This window comes from Anser anser (assembly GCF_964211835.1).
Source record: "Anser anser genome assembly, chromosome: 5".
Lineage (NCBI taxonomy): Eukaryota > Metazoa > Chordata > Aves > Anseriformes > Anatidae > Anser > Anser anser.
The window spans coordinates 37434699-37456074 of record NC_139725.1 but is presented as its reverse complement, the minus strand read 5'-3'; the positions used below and the strand labels follow the sequence as shown (position 1 = coordinate 37456074).

The 21376-nt window shown below is 39.8% G+C and overlaps 2 protein-coding genes across 35 annotated transcripts in view; both read left to right on the top strand.

Moving 5' to 3' along the window:
* The window catches only part of PTPN5 (protein tyrosine phosphatase non-receptor type 5), an 81989-nt gene extending 72754 nt beyond the window's left edge, over nt 1-9235 (top strand). For 27 of the 34 annotated variants that reach the window (XM_083839012.1, XM_083839018.1, XM_083839024.1 and 24 more), the window contains 3 exons: nt 325-485; nt 3703-3816; nt 7106-9235. In XM_083839012.1, the coding sequence (XP_083695138.1) occupies nt 325-485; nt 3703-3816; nt 7106-7199 (369 nt within the window). In that variant the 3' untranslated portion in view covers nt 7200-9235. Of the gene's footprint in view, nt 1-324; nt 486-3702; nt 3817-7105 lie in introns of those variants that run through there. The other 7 variants (XM_083839030.1, XM_083839029.1, XM_083839027.1 and 4 more) reach the window with 2 other exon arrangements.
* A 150-nt stretch (nt 9236-9385) lies between these two features.
* The window catches only part of IGSF22 (immunoglobulin superfamily member 22), a 57204-nt gene continuing 45213 nt past the window's right edge, over nt 9386-21376 (top strand). Inside the window, 6 exon segments of the mRNA XM_083840292.1 lie at nt 9386-9652; nt 10369-10448; nt 13126-13285; nt 14100-20521; nt 20523-20552; nt 20554-20665. Coding sequence (XP_083696418.1) covers nt 20402-20521; nt 20523-20552; nt 20554-20665 — 262 coding nt within the window. The 5' untranslated portion in view covers nt 9386-9652; nt 10369-10448; nt 13126-13285; nt 14100-20401.

The window sequence follows — 21376 nt, the reverse complement described above, 5'->3', positions numbered from 1 at the left end:
GCTCTGGCTTTGCTGAATGAATCTGTCAAGAGGGAGCAGACTGTTTTGCACACAGCTCTTGGCACTAAAAGAGCAGAGTACTTCTGGTGGGGGGGTTGTAGGTTTTTCTTTTTTTTTGAGGCAGTTTGTTGAAGTGCAGACTTGATCTTTGGAGTCTAGATTTCTGTGTTGTGTGGCTCACCATTTGGTTCTCCTGTTCCTTTTAGCACTGATTTGCTCGCCACATTCTTAAAGGAAGGCCAGGTTTCAACATGACTTTACAATTAGATTTAAAAAAAAAAAAAAACACTTTGTGATGTGATGTTTATCTTAACTGGGTTGCAGAAAGGAGAAGAAGTCAGAAACCTGAAACATTACTGGTACACATCTTGGCCAGACCAGAAGACACCAGATCAAGCTCCCCCTCTGTTACAGCTGGTACTGGAAGTGGACGAGGTAATGCAGAGTGCAGAAGAGAAGAATGCCCCAGTGATTGTTCACTGCAGGTAAATAAATGATGTATGCAACTTTGAAGGGCTCCTTTGCATACAGTGGCATACTGTTGTATTGGCCATCAGTCAGACATGTAAGAGATCTGGTCCAACTGCTTTAAATATTCTTGGAGCTTCCAAATTCAAGTTTTCTCTTTCCACCTTTTGCACACACACAGTCTGAGCTGAACACAGAAGATGTTGGTGGCTCAGTTACAAGTAATAAGTCTCATTTCATTTGTCTTACCAGAAGTAAATGTCTTCAGTAACCTTAAAAGGGCCATTTTACCATAATGAACACTCTGAATGAAACTGAGTAGGAAGATACATGCAATCAGAAAAATAAGAACCCTTAACTTCAATAATAGTAATAATAAGATATCTTTTACCAATAAAAAAATAGAAGTTCTGGAGAACAAAAGCAAGTCTTCTTTTGCTAGTGTTTAGAAAGGTTAAATGTGATTACTTGAAAACAACAAGTCAGTTCTCAAAACAATTATTCCAAGTAAATTGCAAAAAGTGTAATAAGTGATGCAGTAGTACTGCCAGGATAATTTTCTATTATTTCAATAAAAGTACATTTTGATAAATGTACTTTTGGGATTTCTGTAAGGAATTTCACCTAGTTTTGCATAGCATTTTCTAGGAAATGACATATAGTCGTTAGTCAAAAGCCATAGTAAATGAGATATTATCATATAACAGGAATGGTTTTTTTGAAGAGACTCTGGCATGAATGGTTCATAGTCCAGTGTTGCCAAAGATCCACCTATAAGCAAATAGAGAGTAATTATTAATAGAAAAATCATATAATGCCACACTAGTGTTAGAATCAGATCTCTTCAGGTTTATCTTGATTGTTTGATTTATTTACTTAGAACATGTGTTTTAATGTAGCTACTGACAAGATCCTATGTCCAGGAAAAAAATGGATATCATGCTTAGGGCTATGATCTCCTGGAAAGCAGGTGTCTCAAAAAATAACATGGAGGTTGTACTGGTTGTATATGAGCTCCCTATATAATGCTGAAGCTGAGAGGTCAAATGCAGTTCTGAATCCAGAAAAGGAAATTCAATAAGAAATGCAGAGTTGTCATTCTTTCTGTATGCAGAATGGGTAAATAATTAAAGTGCTATGTCCACTTTTTCTGCCTCTGTTTTGGAACGAATTTTGACAAATAGGGGAGAGTTCAGAGAAAAATAACGAACGGTTTGTAACAAGATCCCCTTTACCCTTGGAAATCTGTATTTCTCAAAAATCTCATTGAAGAAGGATGGTGTTTGCTGCAGGTGAAGATTCTGACCACTGTGTCACTTGTGCTTTGCATATTTGCCTGGTCTTCTTGTATGGTGTCACATCCATGATCTGGATATAATTTGGAGGCAATTAGGGTATTTTTATTTAAAAACAAAACAACAACAACAACAACAACAAAAACTAAGAGACACTAAGAGGCATGGCAATAGGGTTAAGAAGTGTTTTATGTGATAGGTGGGGACCAGAGCCTTTTCAGATTATTCTTAGTTGCAGTCATTTTATCCAAAGAAGGAATTTAAACTGATGCCTCTAATTGAGAGCGGTGTGTGCAGCAAGCCGTTGGTCAAGGCCTGAGTTATGCAGGGTACTTGCATCTCCTTTGGCCTCTGTGAGAGGTCCTCAGTAGAACATAATCTGGTGCATTTGGCCTTCAGTGATGTAAAGTAACCCACCTTGAAGAAGAAAAATAAGTACAAGCCTAATCATGAAGCTATTCTTAAAAGCAATGTAAAGTTAAAGGAGGCTAGCAGTCTTGGTAAGGTTCTGTGGATAGCGTGGCAGTCTTAAAAAGGATTATGACTTTTTTTCAGCCACTGAGGGACTTGCAGTTTGGCCTGGGATAAGTATTCTCTTGGTGCTGTTTGTCTTTGAAAATGTTGTACCCTCCCTTTGCACAATAATCTATGGATGGGAAGCAGCATACAAGAGATGCGTACAATAGCCTATTTGATTATGGTATCAAATGTAAGGTGAGGGGCTTTTCTTTTTTTTAATCTCTTGATGTGCATCCATATGCATCAAAGAGTACTTTGAAACTCTGAAATATATGAAGTCTTGATAAACAAACTAGAAGATAAATTGAGACATGAGGCACAGAGTTTTAGGGACCAGGAAAAAGAAGTCAGGTAGGTATCTCCATCACAGTTATTTGACTATAAGACTGGGATTAGCTCTTAGGAAGTAAGATGGCCCACCAAACTTCCATTGAATTGCCTCAATCATTCTGTAATAGAAGTTAAAACAATTACAATGTAGCTGTTGCTAATGCAGTTTCCATAACAAGCATAAATACTGAATTAAAAAAAAATAATTCTATACGATCAAAGAAAAACAGTATTAGGAGTCAATCAGCAGCAGCTATCTGCAGACTCCATTATTGCTGGTACATTTGTTGCCAGTGTTTTTGTGTTATGACTTTAGCACAATTTAAATGGAAGCAGGATTTCTTACAGTTGTGTCAGGTAATTATTCCTGAGGATGCTCACTTAATTATTTAACATATAAGAAGGGCTGTCAGCTTTTGCTGCATAGTTTTTTTATAAGGTGATAAGAATTCACAGCTTCAGTAGCACTGTGCCTTTGAGAATAAAATCAATTCTGGTTATTAAGCAAGGACTGAATCAGATACAGAAATGTTCAGGAAAGGTGAAGCTTCTTTAATAGTCAATTTGTTGTATCCTACTCTAATTCAGAGAATTAATAGATTGCAGAACTGATAGCAAATGGCACCATACTTATCATATTGTTGTTAGCTAAATTGAATTACTAAAGTAAGGGGGCTTTTTTACTGTACATATGAATGAAAAATAGCTTTCAAAGAAGCTGTAAGGATTAAGAATCTCAAAGCAAAGGTTGCCCTCAAAGCAAGGGTTGCCCTCAAAGCAAGTCTAACCAAGAAATACTATTTAACTTCTTAGTTTGACAAATTCAATGGTATATTAGGTAAGACAGTACGTGGTAGTCTATTTTTTGGCACTGTATGTGAAATAATCATGCTTTTGATGTGAGTGGCTCACACTGAATCGTGTTGTCCCATTGAAGCCATTCATATTCACAAGCACCCACCTGGCAGAGGTTGGAGGGAGGAAAGGAATAATGGGGTTTGACTGCTGGTTTTCCTGTTAAATGAGTGCCATTAAGTTCCAAAGCCCTTCTAACTTGTTCACTGCTTCTCTCTCCTTTTCCCTCCCTTAGTGCAGGCATCGGGAGGACAGGCTGCTTTATTGCAACTAGTGTCTGTTGTAAACAGCTGAAGAGTGAGGGCATAGTTGACATATTGCGAACAGCCTGCCAGTTACGGTTAGACAGGTAAGAAAACCTGTTTCTTTTCCAGAAAAAAACTAAAAAGAAAAAGAAAATTGGTAACCTTTCCCTTTACTTAAGGAGGAGAAAATGGGAAGAGGGAGAACATTCCTGGAACGAAGTTGTCCTGTTCTAAGCAGTTCTGTCTTGCCTGTTTTATGAGAGCAGTAAATTTTAACAAACATCCCTAGTTAGGTTCATAGCTGGCATCCAAATCTGTGCAGCTGTGCAGGCTTGGAATGACCTTTCACCAGCAGAGGAGTTGGCCCCATGTTCATACAGAAGCAAAGGCTCAAAGTTGCACTTGTTTCAGAACTGTAGATCAGCACTTTGCTCCCTGGAGTACAGAAAATTGGCCTCATGTACTTGGAGCTGTGAGCACTGCTGGGAGGGCACTGCTGCTTGGGACTTTGTGGGGAGGGGGAGAGCATGCACAGGCTGAAGTGTTTGCAGACATATGAAAGGAGCTGTGAAAATCTCCAGAAATTCAATGGTTTCCAGTTAAGCATTTCTTAACACACCACCTTGAGTTTGATTATGAAGTAAACAGACTTGAATTTTGCACCAGAGATGTTATTTTTCCTCTCCCACTGGTTTCAAGTGCCATCAAAACATGTCTCAGTGCTCTCTCTAATGATAATGATAAATGTAGTCGGGGGAAGAGATGTCACGAAAAACATACCAAAGATTTTTCTGAGGAAAAAAAGAACCTCAACCCCACACTGAACTTTATTTCAGAGGAGAAATTATGCTCAGTGGGAGGCAGAAAATGAAATGCTTGCTGCCCTGCTGAGGCTCTGATAGACAGGGACCTGCAGGAGCTTGGAGATTTGGCTATTTCAACAGATTTCAGGCCAAACAAGGAAAGGCTTCTTGAGGAAAAAGAAAACCAAAATACGAATAGTGAGTGCTGATTATCCATGGCCCAGTGAAGTATCTGGCTGGATCTGATATATCTTGTGCCCATGACTAGTATTACACCGGAAAATAGCCACACGAATGATGGTCAAAGACACCTGTTTACAAACGTACTTGGCACAGAAAGCAGATTAAAAATACTTGCTTTGCTGGGAGAGGGCAACTGGCAGTCGCTTGTAGAGGCAGAAGGGAGGTCGTGCTTAAAGGATGCCACAGAGCAAAAGCAAGCCTGCAGGGGCCGCTGTTGCTGCCGTGTACCTCTTGTTAGTAGGGTGGGATGTGAAAAAGCCATTTAATCTCATGGGAGGAAATACTCAAGATGGAAAGCAGTCAAATCACCACCTTGCTATAGGAAAGCATGGTTTCTTCAAGGAGTGAAAAATCCCTTCATTCCTTCACAGATTACCTTTGCAAAAAAACTGTGCATTGGGCTTGCACTGCTGGCCAACAGTTGGTCCTAACATAACATGGTATGACTAAGGAAAGGAAGTGATCATTCCTGCATCCTTCCGGCAGCGCTGAGACACATTTGCTGTCCTTCCCCAGAATGCAACTCAAATTTGAAAGGTTCCTGTGGCAAGCAGGGGTGAAAGAGTAATATCTCTGTTCTGTGCCAAAGCCTGGACTGCAAGCACATGCTGTGGTATGCATACGTGGGAAGGGGAGGAAGCTACTGCAAAACAGGAAACGAGATAAAATGGAAAATCACTTCCTGTGGTCTGAAACTTGATGGCCACCCTAGCGCTTCTGTTGCTACAACTTCAGGGTCCAACCTTGCTGCTAATGGGATTGCATGGGGAGTAGTTGCTAGATATGACTAAAATTCCTTGTGTGTCATGGACTAACATAAATATATTTCAGTGCTGTGTGTGGCACAGAAGGACTCTAACCATAAGCCTGTGTTAAATAGAGCAGATGGAGAAGAGATGCTCAGCTGGGAAATAGTTTCTTTAAAAACATGCTGTGTGTTTCCCACCCTTTGCTCATTGATGAGAGGTTGAAGCATGGTTCCTGCTCATTATTACGAGTGTGTTTCAAGCATTCTGTTAGCAAAGTAACTGCAAGAGGCTGAAGAAGGAGGTTGTCTTGAACCTTCATCTACCTTCTGGTAGCATGACTGTATGATCCACAATTGTTAAGCTGGGCCCCAGAGAAGAGGGCAGTCCATGAGGATGGTGCTACCAGTCTGCTGCCCATTTGGCTTAGAGGAAGCAACTTTCCATTAATTTCCTCTGATTTCTGATGGAAGGCATCACATGTTCTCTTTCTCAAGCTGACACAGTCTGGTTGGCACTGGCCACCCCCAGGCTCCCACGTTCCTCAATGCTACTTGTTGTTTTAGACTCCTTTTGGCACTGCATTCCCTGGATCCATGCACCAGCACTAGTGCTGGGACAATTTTGCATAAACCTGTGAATTTGAGCTACAGCTTTTAATTATTTTCATAATCAATTATGAAGAGATCGTATCACTGTTATGAGGTACTCTTAGCAAAATTTAAGGTGTTTTTCTTTTTCATTCATTTTTGTCTCCCACTGTAGTATTTGTGTTCATTAATATGGTACTTGCAGAAATACACAGGTTAATGATGCACAGAGAAGCAAATTGTGTTTCTGCTCCTGCTTGCATTTCCTTTCAGATTTGCAGGTTTAAAGAGAACAGTAAAAGCTGAACCAAAACACATTTCTGCTCTTGGAGTCTCTTACTAGTCAAGGTGTGCATGGCAGTCAATTGAGTTACTAGTTAGAATTGTCCTTTGTAAAAATTACAGTGTCTGTTCCAAAATTCTGCTCTCAATCATCTGATTTGCTGGTGATCTTACCCCCCCAAAAAAAACCAAACAGTCTGGGATGGCACAAAGACATTGCAGACTGGGAAAGTAGGGTGCTGCATCAATTCTCTGGGCTAGCCTGGCTCTCTGTAGTCCTGAATTTGTTCCTGAACTCAGTCCCTAGTGCAACTGTGAAGTCTTACAGGAGCTACTTCACCTCTTTATATTCCCCCAGCTCATATCTGTCCGTGTAGAGCTTTGAGGTACGCGTTGCTTTTTGCCACGTTTAAAATGGTGCTTAGAATACAGGTGCTACAGCCATATATATGCAAATGAAGATGGCATTGTCTTACTGGATTCAGGCCTCTGCTGTTCCTGTTCTGACTTGTTTCTGTTCCTTGGTTAGCAGAGACTTTCAGAACAGAGCTTGAGGTTGGACTGCAAGCTGGTTACAATCAATGGGTGCTTTCTCACTCCTTTCAGGAAATTTTGGAATAGATCTTTTGTGTGTAACACCAGCTTCATGCTAGCTGTGCCATTTCCTAGTATGTTATTTGCATGTAATAAGGCTACTGTTTCCCTCCCCTTTTTTTCTTTCCTTTTCAGGGGAGGAATGATCCAGACTTGTGAACAGTATCAATTTGTCCATCATGTCATGAGCTTGTACGGAAAACAGCTTTCTAGAGCAGCAGAAGAATAAGTGTTCATGATATTCCTAAAGGCTAAAACCAAGAGAACTTTTGACTGCATTCAGATATATTTCAGATCTGATAAGAGATGCATGGTAACCTGGCTGTCTTAGCTGGAGAGAAAGATATATTATTTTACTTTGATATTGCTTTTATGCTCTTGTTTGCATTGACATTTAAGAGCTGAGGTATGCCTTGTCTTAAACATATGTGACAGGACATAATCTTCACCAAAAAAGGCTTATTTATACTGTAAATAAGGATAGTAGCTTCATTTGTTACAAAATCGAAAAGAAAAAAAATCAGTCTTCAGTTTGCTATTTTTAAAAGATAATTGCTATTCTATCCAAATACAGTGTGAAACTTTTTGAATTGTCATGCTGAAATGTGCCGTATGTTGACTAAGCTTGAAAGTAACTTTTTGCCTCTTTCTGATTGTTTTTACATATAAAATTACCGAATACTGTGTATATCGTAAACCTTCTGAGCCTCTGCATTGAAAGATTCAAGTAGATTCATGTTGAAATGTTTCACACGTCATGTTTGCTTGTTTTTTTTTGTTGTTGTTGGTTTTTTTTTTCTTAAAGCAGTCCCCCACCAGTGTTATCAGAACTAAAGGGAAAAAAATGATTTCATTGATGTGAGTGAAATTCTTGCCTCCAGTTCCTACCAGCAACATGGTATCCTTACAGCTGGGTGAATCTAAGGTTGATAGGGGAGAAGTTAATCTGAATTCTTCATATTTTACCTTTCCTTTGTCAATATTTTGGCGTCTCACCATGTAGCCAGATTAGACTTTTGCAAGTATTTTCTCTTTTTGCATGGTGAAATCATAATCCCAATACAACTTCCCCATAAATTTGAGGAATTCGAGGTGAGGAATTATTATTCTTTTAATTCAGTTCATCTTTATTGAAAAATGAATAACAGAAACACTTGTGTTCTGAATTTAAACCTGTTTCAATGCTTTGAGAGTAACTGGGTGGCCAATGCTCATTAAAACTAGTATGACTAGAAATGAAAATTTTATAGGCAGCTTTAAAAAAAAAAAAAAAAAGCCTAAATCTGTTGGCTGGTCTTTGATACGTTTACCCTCAAACCCAATTGAGACAATTGTTAGCCCATTATAATCACTAGTCCAGGCAACAGCATTTCCTTTAAAATAATAGACTACTGACAGACTACTGCCCATGCTTTTGTTTTTAGCCCTCAGTCTGGCTATGCAGGCTTAAGTTTGTGTTTAATGCTTAGAGGTAAGCACATTTCAGTTCTCTGATGAGCAGAGAAAAAAGGAGGTACGTAGGACCCTTTATATGAGAGATGAGTGTTTTGTGAATAGAAGCTGTAATCATCTACTACAAATAATTTGCTTCTCTATTTGTGACAATAACCAAAACCTGCTGCTTTTGTTAGTGCAGGAGATTCTCTGAACTTACTACACTTCTTTATCAGGAGAAGGGAAAGCAGCTCTCAGAACAGTAAGGGCTGATCCTGCTCTCACTGAGGTTTTGCCATTGACATCAGCAGGTGCAGGGTAGGGCCAGAAATGTTATGCCTACAACTTCATCACTGTGCGGAAAGCTTCCCAGTATTTCAGTACACATCCTTAATGTTTATTCTGTATCCATGAACCTGTAAAAATCCTGTCAGCAGGGTTTGCATGAATGTGTGGCAAAATGTGTTATCTTTAAACCACTTGATTTTATTGCTGTATTTAAAATATTTCCTTCAGTGAGAAGCTAGCAGGAAGAACTGGCATTCTTTTTAAAAATACTGGCGGTAGTCATTAAATAGAGCAATAAACTTAAGCTTTTGAGCATAACATGACTGTTAGTTTTATGTAAACCTTGCTAGCTATGTTCTTCCCATTGCTACTGATTCTTTCAAAAGGGTAACGCTATTTTGTCTGAGCACTCCTTAGAAATAACAAAAGCACCACTGATGTTCTGAATAGCATTGTAAGTGGAATTCCCTATAAATAATGTTTTCAGCTGTTCAGTGCCCTTCAGTGTCAAAATTGACTCAGTGAATAAAATGACTTGTTCTGTCATCAGCTTGCTGTGTATCTAATAAAGAATATTTGTTGATGATGGGTAGGATTGTGCGTGTAGGAGAGAAGTTGACTGTATAAGCTGCCTTCTGTACAAGGAAACTTTCTAGAGGAGAATTGCTTTATGGCAAACACGGTACGAAGGGCTCTAGCATACTGACGAGGTCCATATGCAGATCTTCAGCAGGCATTAGTTAGCAGTGTAGTTTGTTGACTTGGATAGAAACAAACAATTTTTACTGGTGAATGAAATCTAACCTGCTGTCCGCTCCTGTTCTGCATATGTGGAGTGTCCTGAGAGTGTGGTCATCGGTAAAGTCTGGCTGTTTTGCATCAATTCACTAGTACAAAGCAAGTGTCAGCCTACTTCCCCTCTCTGGTTATGAGGATTGCCCTGCTGCCATCTCACGCCAGGCAAGAGCATGCTGCTTAGTCAAGATCAAAATATTCAAATGCCTCTTGAAGTGTTATTTTGTCTAACAGTCAGAGCTAATCCTCCTATTTATACTTCAGCCTTACCATAATTAACATTTCTCTTTAAAAAAAAAAGGGGGGGGGTGTCTGAAGGACCTTGTATCAGCTGCTCTGGTCTCTTCTGATGGCAGAGGTAGTCTTAAGTGTTTAGGATTAGCAGAAAGGGTCTCTGACCATGCGGAAGCACTTGAGGTGAGTGGAGCTGCTGTTTCTGCTACTCAGAAGGTTTGAAACTGAGCTGACAATAGGGACTAAGCTAAACTGTGCATCTCACTAGGCTTCTCTTTTTACTAGGCAGTCTTAAGAAAAAAAATCTAGCACACTTTATCCTCCCTCTCCAGCTCACTACCCAAGCCTATTTGTACCTGAAACTGCAGTATTAACACCTACAAAACAACACAGTTGTTCCTCAAAGGGCTGAATTCCTCTCCTTGGATATGTTAGCATGTAATAACCTGAGATAATTTTATTTAGAACCAGCTGTTAATGTCTTCACTGTCAGTTTCATAAACTTTTTCACACTTAGTGTGAAAAGACTAAGGCAGAGCCTAGATCAATTCCTTGTTTGTTCATCGGTCATTGGCCATCATGCTTATGCAGTTATCGTTTGTTTCTCTTGTGGTAACAGAGTAATGACACTTTCTGTCCTTTTGTAGGTCTTCTGAGATCTGCAGACACACAGGATTATGTAAAAACAAAGACTAACATAGCATGAGAGAGCATGAGCTGTCCCCAGGTAAAGCATGACTGACTCTCTCAAGGGTCATGATAAAAGTTAGTTTGGTCAAATTACTCTGAAACATCAGCTATCTACTATGTACAATAGTGTCACACTTGCACAACTTTCAAAAGCTGCTAACAATTTTGGATGTTTCCTCAGTAATTACACTACTTAGGAAAATCTTATTCTTAATCTATGAGTTTGCAGTAACAAAAGGACTTGAGACTAAAAAGATCATGAAACAGAATCTTGGTTCCCGTCGTTTCCCTGCTGTCTCTGCAGTGGAGGAACTGTGCAGATTGCACACTAAGGTGGTCTTAAAGTGTTTGTCAATCACTTGGTGAGTTGGTAAGTTTTAGAAGTGGATCTAAGTATGACTTCAATTTGTTCTTTCCCTGGAAATCATTTTAAAGGGAAAAGGTAATTTTACAAATTGTTAATCGTAAATGTCTCTTTCTAATTTTGACATAAAACATGCTTTGTGCATCTGCTAAGGAGGGAAAAAAAATGTTTTCTGAGATACATTGGGGATAACCTTATTTCTTCTGCTGAGGCAGTAGACTTGTATTGGCTGATGTTTATGAGAGTGACAATTAACATACGATAACATAGGGCAGCTTGGGACTCCTGCAGGAAAAAATGACTCCATTCAAAAGCACAAAAGGAATATATTGAATGAAAGCAGCATTTGCAGCGCAGTTTAAAGGAACAAACATTCAAAGAACTGCATGCTCTAGAAAACTGATACCTAAAAGTAAATTTCACATATTCACAAAGAGGTGAATTCCTGCTATTGGAGGCAAGGAAAGAGAAGAGTCCACTCTCCTCTGAGTACTGATACAGGTCAGGCTCCAGCACCTGAATACGGCAGAAGCCACATTCTCATGGCGTAGCATGAACTTTCACAGAAGGGAGTACAATTAACTTCAATACAGAAGATCTTCACAGGCTTTGTGCTCCGTGTAATTCCAAGTAGGGCAGTAGGCAAGATTTATTCAGTTGATAGCAAAGCTGAACACAGAGGCTAAACAATTTACTCAGAATTAAAAGTCTTATTGGCACCACAGCTGGCAGTATGGTTCAGAGCATCTAAGAGGATAAAGTTGGCAAAGGACTCATGTATTGTAATTCCTGGCCCTCATTTCTCTTTCTTCACTGGACCATGCTCCTCAAATTCCATGTTTCATATTTCTTGTTTCTCTCTTATCTGCTTGTTGCTCCTTAGGCTTAAAATACAGTAAAAATAATAATAAAAATAGTAATTATTTTTATTAGTAAAATATATTACTAAAATATAGTAATTATTTTTATTAGTAAAAATAAATAACTCACTGTGTTGCACTAGTTTTAATCCAAAATGCTGATAGCTAGTGTCTTCCAGGGACCATCTCTTGCCTTGGAGAGAGCCTGTGTTGCCAGACACCCTTCAGAGGGCCTCAGAGGACCTCTTCTGCCTACCTTTTGATCTCAATACATCTCAGAATTTTGGGGACAAAAATATCTGCAGTACCATGCATCTTTAGACTAAAGACATTTCTCCTTTGGGAAATGGTAATGTTTGCCTGAGTCAAATTTTTGTTATGTATGACCTTAACTCCTCTAGTCCCATAAGCAGCTACAACGTGTCTGCTTTTCTCTGCAAAGGCAATGCTTCTCTCCAGGGATCAGAGGGAAAAAAATCTGCATAGATCCTTTTGGTCTAATCTTTCCCCTTTGCATGCTTATTTAGCTTGTTTGCCTCTGAAGTGGACATAAGGAAAATTGTCAGGATTTAAGTCAAAACTAATAAGGTACCACAGAACAATTGAAACCTCCTCTCTTAACAGATAGCTTTGACTCCTTTTGTCTTGGAAGAAGGAAAAATGGGTGTGATTGGTTTTTACTACATCCACTGTCATCATCTTGGTCCTTAGGCTGGTGTGAGGAATAATGAAGAGCAGACACACAGCCATCCCAAAGGTCAGGGTAATAACTCTTCATTAGAGAATCCTTCACTCCCTTCTTCAAGCCTACACCTGACAGTGTGGCCAGACTTAATGATCCAAAGTGAAAGATCTTCTCATTCATATACATTAGCTTTCTCCTACAGCACTATGCACGCATGTGTATGCATACGCACATGCCCACTCAGCGTGCCGCAGTAGCTGGCATAAAAACAGAAGGATGAGGGAGGACTCGTGAGCACTGCGAAATGAGCATGGAAACAGACTGCCTGGTTTTTGAGTCTGTTTGGAATAGTGGGTGGAATTGGATTGGGTTGGCAGTGTTTTGTTTTTGTTGGGGAAAATGCGACTCTCAGCCCAGATACCAGATTTCTCTGTATCTAATTTGGGCCCTTGTTTCTCAGTTAGAACGTTGAAGGGGTAAATGCAAGTCAGTTCCTTGACAGATTTATTAGACAAGCAATAAATAATACCTGATCCACTTTACGGCATGACCAGTCCTATTTCCACACTCTTCTGATTTGATGAATGTATCTGTGTTAATAACACTAACTTCAAGAGAAGGAAGCACAGAGCCTCCGTCATGCTGGAATCCCTCTTTAGCCTGTGAACTACAGCATGCAGTTATTTTTGGTGTCTATATACAATATTTTTAGCTCACTGAAAAAGCTGACAATGTTTTAGCCTCTGCACTATTTTTTTTATTGATTTCTGTTAATTTTCTTTTTGCCTTCCCCTTTCTTTCCTAGACAGGTAGAAATCATCTGAAATCATCAGTAAAAGTGGTATATTTCCTGGAGAATTGCCATTGCTTTGTGTGGCGTTTACCCTTAGAATTACTTCTGTCAGCCTCTGGAAGTTGGCTAGCAAACATTCTTTGGTGTTTCAAGTTCCTGTGTGTTGCAAAATGTAAGTGGAAGGTGCCTCCTGCACTAGACTCCCTTCTCATTTGAGTTTAGCATAAATGCGGAATAGATAACTGTAGTCTGTTCTAAGCAGAAATCAAATGCAGCCACTGAAGAGAAGCAGTTTATTGCCACTAGTTCACCCTCATTTACAAACAAGATATGTAGTTTGTGTCCTTCTGAATGGATAGACCTGCATCCATGTAAAGAGGCCTCTTGTACTTGCAGTATTTCAGCACTGCTGCTGTTAACACTAGTAATGTAAAAGAGAGATAAATACACAGGCTGTGACCTGTAATTCATTCTCTTGAGAACTACCCTAGTGTTTGGGAATGAAGTCCTTCTCCGTACAAAGAAGGGTGACAATCTCAGACTTATTACATGGTGAGCAAGAACTGTTCAAAGAATATCCTCTGTAATCTAAAGTTATGAACTGGTTTTCCAGAGAGCCCAGTCCCTGTCTGATTATCTGAACAAACTGGTTGGACTCAGAAATGGTGGATACTGCTGCCTGTAGAACTTAAAAATAAACAAAGCCAAAGGCTGCCCATTTCACTAGGTTGTGAAACAAGCATCGAGGACTGACTTAACTGCCAAAGCAGAATTTGTTGAATGCTGTAATGTTTGAAACCTGACCCTACGTGTTTTCTTTTTAACATGAAAAACAAGGGTGGTAAATTGTTTAATAGTCCGCCTTTGATCAAAGTTCTAAAATGGTGTTATAAATGATTATAAGAAAACGTGGGATTGGGGAGGTAATGTTTATTTTTAAATAAAGAAGGCATACCTTTAACTTACCGAAGATATGCTCCTTTTAGCCTCATACTTGAAGTTTCATTGTCCTGTTATTCTGAGAATGAGAAGCTGCTGAAGTCAGTGTAACGGATGCAACAGCATAGCCTGTAAGAGGCCACTAAGTATTTAGTTTGAATGGATCAAAAGCCGTATTTGTCCAGTGTGGAGGGACCCGGGCACCTTCCGAAGACTGGAACAGCCTACAGGACTTCACATAAGCCAAGGGACACAGAAGGGTCAGTAATGGTCTGAAATCTCCATTCTTTTGGTAGGTATAATCAGGACATTAGCAGCTGGAAAAAAAAAAAAAAGGTAAAATACATGGCAGCAGATAAGTCTGTCAGGAATGTACTAGTACTCTGTATTTTGTGGCTGTAGGCATGCAAAGTGGAAAATGGTTGTGCGAGGTCAATAGCTTTAGTTTCATGTCTACGTTGCTTTTTTCTTTGCTTTCCATGAAAGGAACCGTATGAAATACCACTCTGAAGTGTCACTCCTTGAGACACTTAAAAACAAGGGTAAAAGAGCTGCGCAAAGTATGGTGTAGGGAAAGCTCAGTTACTTACAAACTTGTCCAACTCTTTTCTATAACAGAATCTAAAATGAACATTCACTCACACCAAGTCTTTGTTTTGTATAGTGCAATGGTACCACCTAGTCGTTTCTCAAGATGTGGTTTGCCTTGCAAATGGATGCTGATTCTGTTAGTAGAAGCCATACAGTGGAATAGCAATGCTGCATGGTGATGGGTGAAGTTAATGTCTCTGCAGAGTACCCATCAGTTGATTCACGGTACACCTGTGTTCTTAAGCATGGAGGGTTGTCTGTGTTAACCACTTTTTTTTTTTTTCTTGTCCACAGTCAAGACATGGGCTAGTTGAGTCAAGGTGATGGGCAGTAACAGAAAATGACATATCCTTCAAGTGCAACTTTTTGGTCTCTGGAAGTCAGTTAGTCTTATAAAGAAACAAGGAATCTTGTAACCTCACAAGTCTTCCAAAAGCTTGCTCTTTCTTACTAAATTTACTGTTAAGGGCAATTTTTCTAACAGAGCGCTTGCTGGCTAGAAAGTAGCCAGAGTGTACAATAACAAAAGGTAATAGCCCAGCATTTCAGACAAAAAATAATTGTTTCTTACCAGTCATTTGTACTCCACAGCTGGCACAAGCTGCTGGATCTTAACCTGTACCATTTTCATGTTCAGAAATTTTGTGGTCAAGGCTGAAAAACTTTGATCAGGTAAAGGAAATACAAGTAAATGAAATTCCATTTTAAGGTGAAAGGAGGAGCTATTAGATTGGTGGGTTGGTTTTTAAACCATGTCACGGTGAGTGTGCAGTGGATTGTGCGGTGGAGCAGGTAAGTAAAGCAGCATGCTATGTGCCTTCTCACTTTAGCTTTTGATGCTACTGGGTGTGGAGTTGCTCCATAGAGACTGAGGGCAAAATACACTCCTTACAAGGGCATTTGGGATTATAGAATAATATCTCTTATCTCTTCCTAGCCAGCCCCATTCATTGCTGTTGCTCACACTGCTGACCGTTGGTAAGCAGGAAAAGAAAGGGTGAGAACAGAACAGTGAAAGTGAGGGTGGTAAGAAGAAGAAAAAACCCTTTGGGCAGAGCAGGCAAGAGAAAGAGAGAGCTCTTTTTCCTAGATTCTTGGTTTCTAGAAAAGCCTTCAAAAATTGTGTTGCTGTGAGAAAAATTCTGAGCAGGAGAAGAACGACAAAACAGTGTCTAGAGATGCATGATATCCCTTTATTTTTTAGAGGGTATATGGAGATACGTAGGCTAGGACAGAGACTCTTCACTCGTCTTCTGTACATAAGGAATTGGAGAACATTCATTTCTCATACAGGCCAGCTGGAGACAAAGGCCAGCTCAGCAAGGAGACTGGAGTATTTATGTTCTGAGAAGGAAAAAGATCTGTTTGGGTGACCGCCCAAAACAGAGCACTCTCGGTATAGCTGTAATTTCTGCTGGCAACAAAGCAAAGTCTGAAGGTCATGTGGTCTTACCATTGTCTGCCCTGTGGACTGTATCTTCTAGTTTGCAGTGCATTGTTACAGCCTCTATCAGAATAGAAGCCTGTGCACCTAACTTTGGAAAGGGTTGTGTTTTGGGTTGATCTCCTTCTGCCCCATGATCCTCCAGCAAGGACACAACTGTGTCAAAGATTAGCATTTCTTACTTTATCTGCCTTATCAAGGAACACTTTTTAAAACTAGGGACCTGCCATTTCTAGATGACTAATGCTCATCCTTTATGGATGAGAAGTGAATAGTCCCTTTTCCCCAAACTGCCTTCCATACTGACACTAGTCTTGGCATAGCTGTAGGCAGCAGAATCCCCACAGGAAACAGGTTATATGCTGACAAGTTTCTCCAGTAGCATAGACACATGACTTACCAAATGATGCAAGCCAAACTGACAAAAAGTGGGCTGCATCTTCTCTGTGGGGTTTGCTGAGAGAGAAGCGAGCCTTTTTGTTATTCTCAAAGGCCAGCTCATGGCATTACATGTATTGCCTCTGCTGAACCATCAGCTGTGGGCTTTGATTAGAAACATTTTGTCTTGCTTTATTTTGGCTTAAAGAAACCTCCTTTCTGGTTGTGTCTTGGTATTGCAGTGAGAGCAGCGACTCAGTTCCCAGCCACGTTCACCAAGAGTGAGGTGTGCACAAGCTCTCTTAGCATTCATATATTCCAGTGTGATAAACTTGAGACAGCTGTGGAAGTCCTTAATGAGGAAAAAGTGCAATGAAATTATCTAAATAAATAAGCTAAATAAGGTAAATCCATTCTGATAGTAGTGTTTGTGTTGATTTTCCTGGTGTAAAATGGAGACCTTTTGCTATTACCACAGAAAAATGTACTAGCTCCAGTAAGGCATTTGCATGGAGCTGTTAGAAATGAGTATTCAGGGTCAGCTCCTTATTGGTCAGTCTGGCTGGAAAAAAGTTACTGTTTTACCTAAACTGAGGAAATACTTCTCAAAAAAATACTAAATGGGTTCATTCTGGTTGAAAAATGCTGCACCTCTTTGGAGCCTTCTAAAATTAACAGTTTAAAATGTTGCCTATTTCAGTATGTAGATCCATTAAGTGATAAAAACAGGCTTCTAGGTTATTCTACAAGTTTTTTTTTCACCTCTGTTATCCTGATGCACAGTGGCTTGCCAACGCAAATTGCTAGATAGCAGTTAGTTTGACAGGAGAGCCACACTTACCCCTACATACATCAGGCAAGTGTATTTCTTAATGCTCCCTTCCAGAGTTTGCATCCCTCAGAACCCTGTCGCCATAACAGCAGAACTGTAACAGCAGAAGATGTGCACGTGCAAACTGAGATTGAGACACACTGCTCCGTTGAAGTCTTCAGCTCGCAAACACAATACGTCTCTCAAACCACCAGAATTGTTGAAGGCAAGTAGCATTTGTGACCTGGGCATCTAAAACTGTGTTTCTGAGTAACTAAAGCGACAACGGGACCAAAAGAAATGTTGCCTTTCTGTGTAAAACTTGTACTGAATGACGTAGGGGTTGAGGATTTGTCTTAAGCTATATGTATTTGTCTAAACATAGGGCATAAGTAGGGCTTAGTACAGCTTGACAGAAGGAAGTAAGTCCTAACGGGCCTTTTGTTACATCCAGTTGTTATTACCATTCTTGAATGATGTCTAACACCGGAGAATCAAAGCACCTTGCAGCACCCCTATGCAAACTAGGCAGCCCGTTTTTTTCCCTTATGTAGATGATATAATGTCACTGTTTCTAGAGACTTGTGTTGGACCAGTCAAAATCAGTGAGAAAGATGCAGTTCATTTTAGGTTCTGGAAAGCAGTCCTTACTGCTTCAGATTTAGCAGTTCCTGTTTATGCAAAACTCATGATCGAATGATTTGATTGGGTCTGGAAGAATGTGGCCCTTAATGACCAAGTAAATAAGTCTTCCCATCGTCTTCCCATATGACAGTCCCATAACTGTCTGATGTAACAAAGGTCATGAGAGTCTCTATATAACAAAAAAATCACAAGTCATTCCTGTCAGTGTGCAGAGCACTTCTAAAGAACAAATTTAATTCCCGGAGTGGTATCTGTGATGGACATGAAGTTGTACTAAGTACAGTAAGTAAAGTAAAGCAAGGTTAATCTAATCTTTTCCATAAAGCAGACTTTTAAAATATCATATACTCAAACAGAGAAAGCAGGTAACAGGTCCCTATTCCATTTCTTTCATTCATTCATTCATTCATTCCAACGTTTCTTCCTGAATTTTGGAGACATTCTGAGCTGAAGTGATAAGTAAACAAAAGCCTAGTATAACATGGAAAAGAGAGAGTGGGTTCCAGCAGAAGAATGATCTAGAGCGTTTTTTATAGTATCAATAAGGAGTATGTGCTAAAGGTAGCACTCCTTTTTTTCTTGCCATTAGTTCTTTTGTTTACAATAAAACTTTTAAAAAGAAAAATTGAAGCACTATAACATTCCTCAGCAGCAAGGAAAATGTCCCAGTTTGCAGCTGGCATACTGCAAGTTTCAGATGCTGTTGCATGTTTGTAGGGCATTGTTGCCTATCAACAGAAAAGAGCTTTAGAGCAAGAACCATTATTTTTGTTCCTTGGTTTTGTGTATATTGTAGTGGGGCACTAACGCATCTTGTGTGCCTTTCAGTGCCTTTGCCTGAAAACAATACTAACATTTAGTTCATAATAATATTCAGGACATATGTCCCAGTTCATCCCTGTTTAATTTGTGATGTCACGTGACTGACAACAGAAGTTCTGCCTTTCTGCATTCTGTTCTTTTCCTCATTTCACTTGCTCTGTCCCTTTGTCTCCTCTCTTTCTTACTCTATTCCACCTCATCTCTCAGACAGTCCTTTATTTACAAGTCTGCCCACCAGGGCAGGTCAAACTCCCTATTTCTTTTCCTACAAAACTCCAGAGTCTTAAGTCCAGCAGTTTCCATTTACACTCCTTTGCTCTCTGTATTGCTTATGCGGTTGAGGGGTGATATTCATTTTCATTGCAGAGCACCAGAATAAAAGGATGCTTCGGAGAAGAAATGCATCTTCATTAGCCTTAGGCCAAGAATATAAAATCCAAAATACATCATTGTCAGTGGAAAGGCTTCTGACTGTTTCTAAGGCTTTGGCAAGGCTGTGAGAGATCTTTAGGGAGGAAGGAGCATAGGAGTGGGTCTCAGATTTCTCTCCTCAAAGATTCTGGATTTTCAACGGGTCAGTTCTATTAAGGAGTTAAAAAATACTGATTTTAACAGAATAAAACGAGAAATTCAATAATAAGTTTGCTGTATTTCCCACTACCACCACTGATAACATTGGCTTCTTTTTTCTTTCCAGTCTCAATGCCTCTTCTGAGATGATGCAGATAAGTACAAGCATATAGTGTCCAATACCCACACTGATACTACATGGTATCCTTGATTGTGTCTGAAAGTAAGCGCTAGGGATTTGGCTTGATTAGTGACTAGACCAGTTACTAGCAGCTAGGTTTATAAAAATTCTTAAGTTAAACAAAATGGAGTGTCTTTACAGGGGAGATTAGCTTCAAGTAGTGGAGTGAAGCAGGAGGAAAGAATCTGCCTTTTCCACGCAGTGTGGCACATGAGCACTGATTGCATGCCATAGCAGCAGCTGTTCGTGGTTCAGTTTGCAGCTCTGTCCTCTGCAAATTTCAGTGAAAGAGCAGTTCCCACATCTAAATTAGGTTCCTTACTTGCCTGTGCCCCATTCGTAGCCCACCAAAGACGTCAGTGGAAGTTAGAACATCTTATTCAGTGGAGCATGGAGGCTGTAAATGACTAGTGGAAGGTCACACTAGGAGTGTAAGCAGTCAAAAAATTACCTTGGCATTTTTCCCCAGGTCAATAAAAGTTGGACTTCAAAAAAAGTGATGAAGAAAAGGTCAGGTTGTTTCCTTGTTTATGAACAGATTCTAAGTCTTCATTTCTCAAGGCATAGTCAAACTTTCAGCACCAGTAATGCAGGCCACTGCTTCTGTCAGTTTTGCAGTGTCACAGGCACCATCAACACCAAAATCATCTTTCTTTGTTCCTGGAGCATTAGCAATGCAGCATATTCCCAGCAGATGGTCTGGCAGGCAAGGTGGTGGGAACGATTTCTGTAGTGCTTTTATCCAGCAATGACCCTATAAGGCAAGCAATTAAAACCTTTGCTATATTCTCTGGAGCTAGAAGAGCTTGTTTGGAACCACATCAACGCCCCTTCCTAGATATCTGTAATGCTGTAGGGATGACAGTTTCTTACTTAGAAATGTAGCATGAATTACTTGTGAGATGTTATGTGTGTCGAACCTCTAAAAGCTAAGAAGAACATAAAGAAGACAATGATTGAGGAGAAAGAAACATTAGAGATCCTCTCCAAAGTGTCAGAGAAGGACTTTGAGAAGGTGTGCATGAACTTACAAGTTCCCTGATTTCCATGGGCTTCTCAAAAAAGTTGAAAGAGATGAAGAAGAAAGTGGAGTTTGAGGTTGGTGGCACTGTCTGCTTTCAGGACAGTTTAAATGTTCATTTCCATTCATACTTTTGTTTTTCTGTCCACAGTGACTAACTGTCCTTTGCATAAAAGTGCATAAAATGGCCTACAACATCTGTCACAGCACCCAAGACTCTTGACAGAGATAAAAGACCTCAAAAAAAAGCCTACATCCAAAAAGACAGCTGTGGAAGAAAGCAGTTCCACATCCCAGGTAGGATACACGTCTACATTTTTTGCAGCAGGACTTTCGAAGGTGGATTTTTAAAGGAGCGTGAAAGAATTGTGCCAAATCTCAACAAGGTAAAAATGTCTTCAGAACCTCTCTGTCAATCATGTCTGTAGGAAGATCTCTCACTACAGATTAAATTCATGTCAAATCAGGTTCTTGATGTTAATGTTGCATCCTGATAGTCTAGCCAAGGTCTTCAATCCAGTATTCCTTAGGATAAACAATGAATGAAATAATTAAATGTTAATGAAATAACCCAAATATGAATATTGCAGACAAGATCTTATTCACAGAAATGACTGTTGTATTATACATGTTCAAATGCCCTTGACCAGAGTAACTGCAACATACAGGATGCCTCTCAGATGATTGGGTATTCATTCAGCTATACTGGAGACTAGATCTCTAACAGGCTGACTTGCCTGGGGCAAAGCTGCATTTGCTGACAATGGTTTGTTGATTTCCTACTAAAAAGGAGACCAAGGTTGGACTTTATTCACTGTGCTACCCCCTGCTGGGTTTAGGTGTCCTTTAAGCAGCACTGTG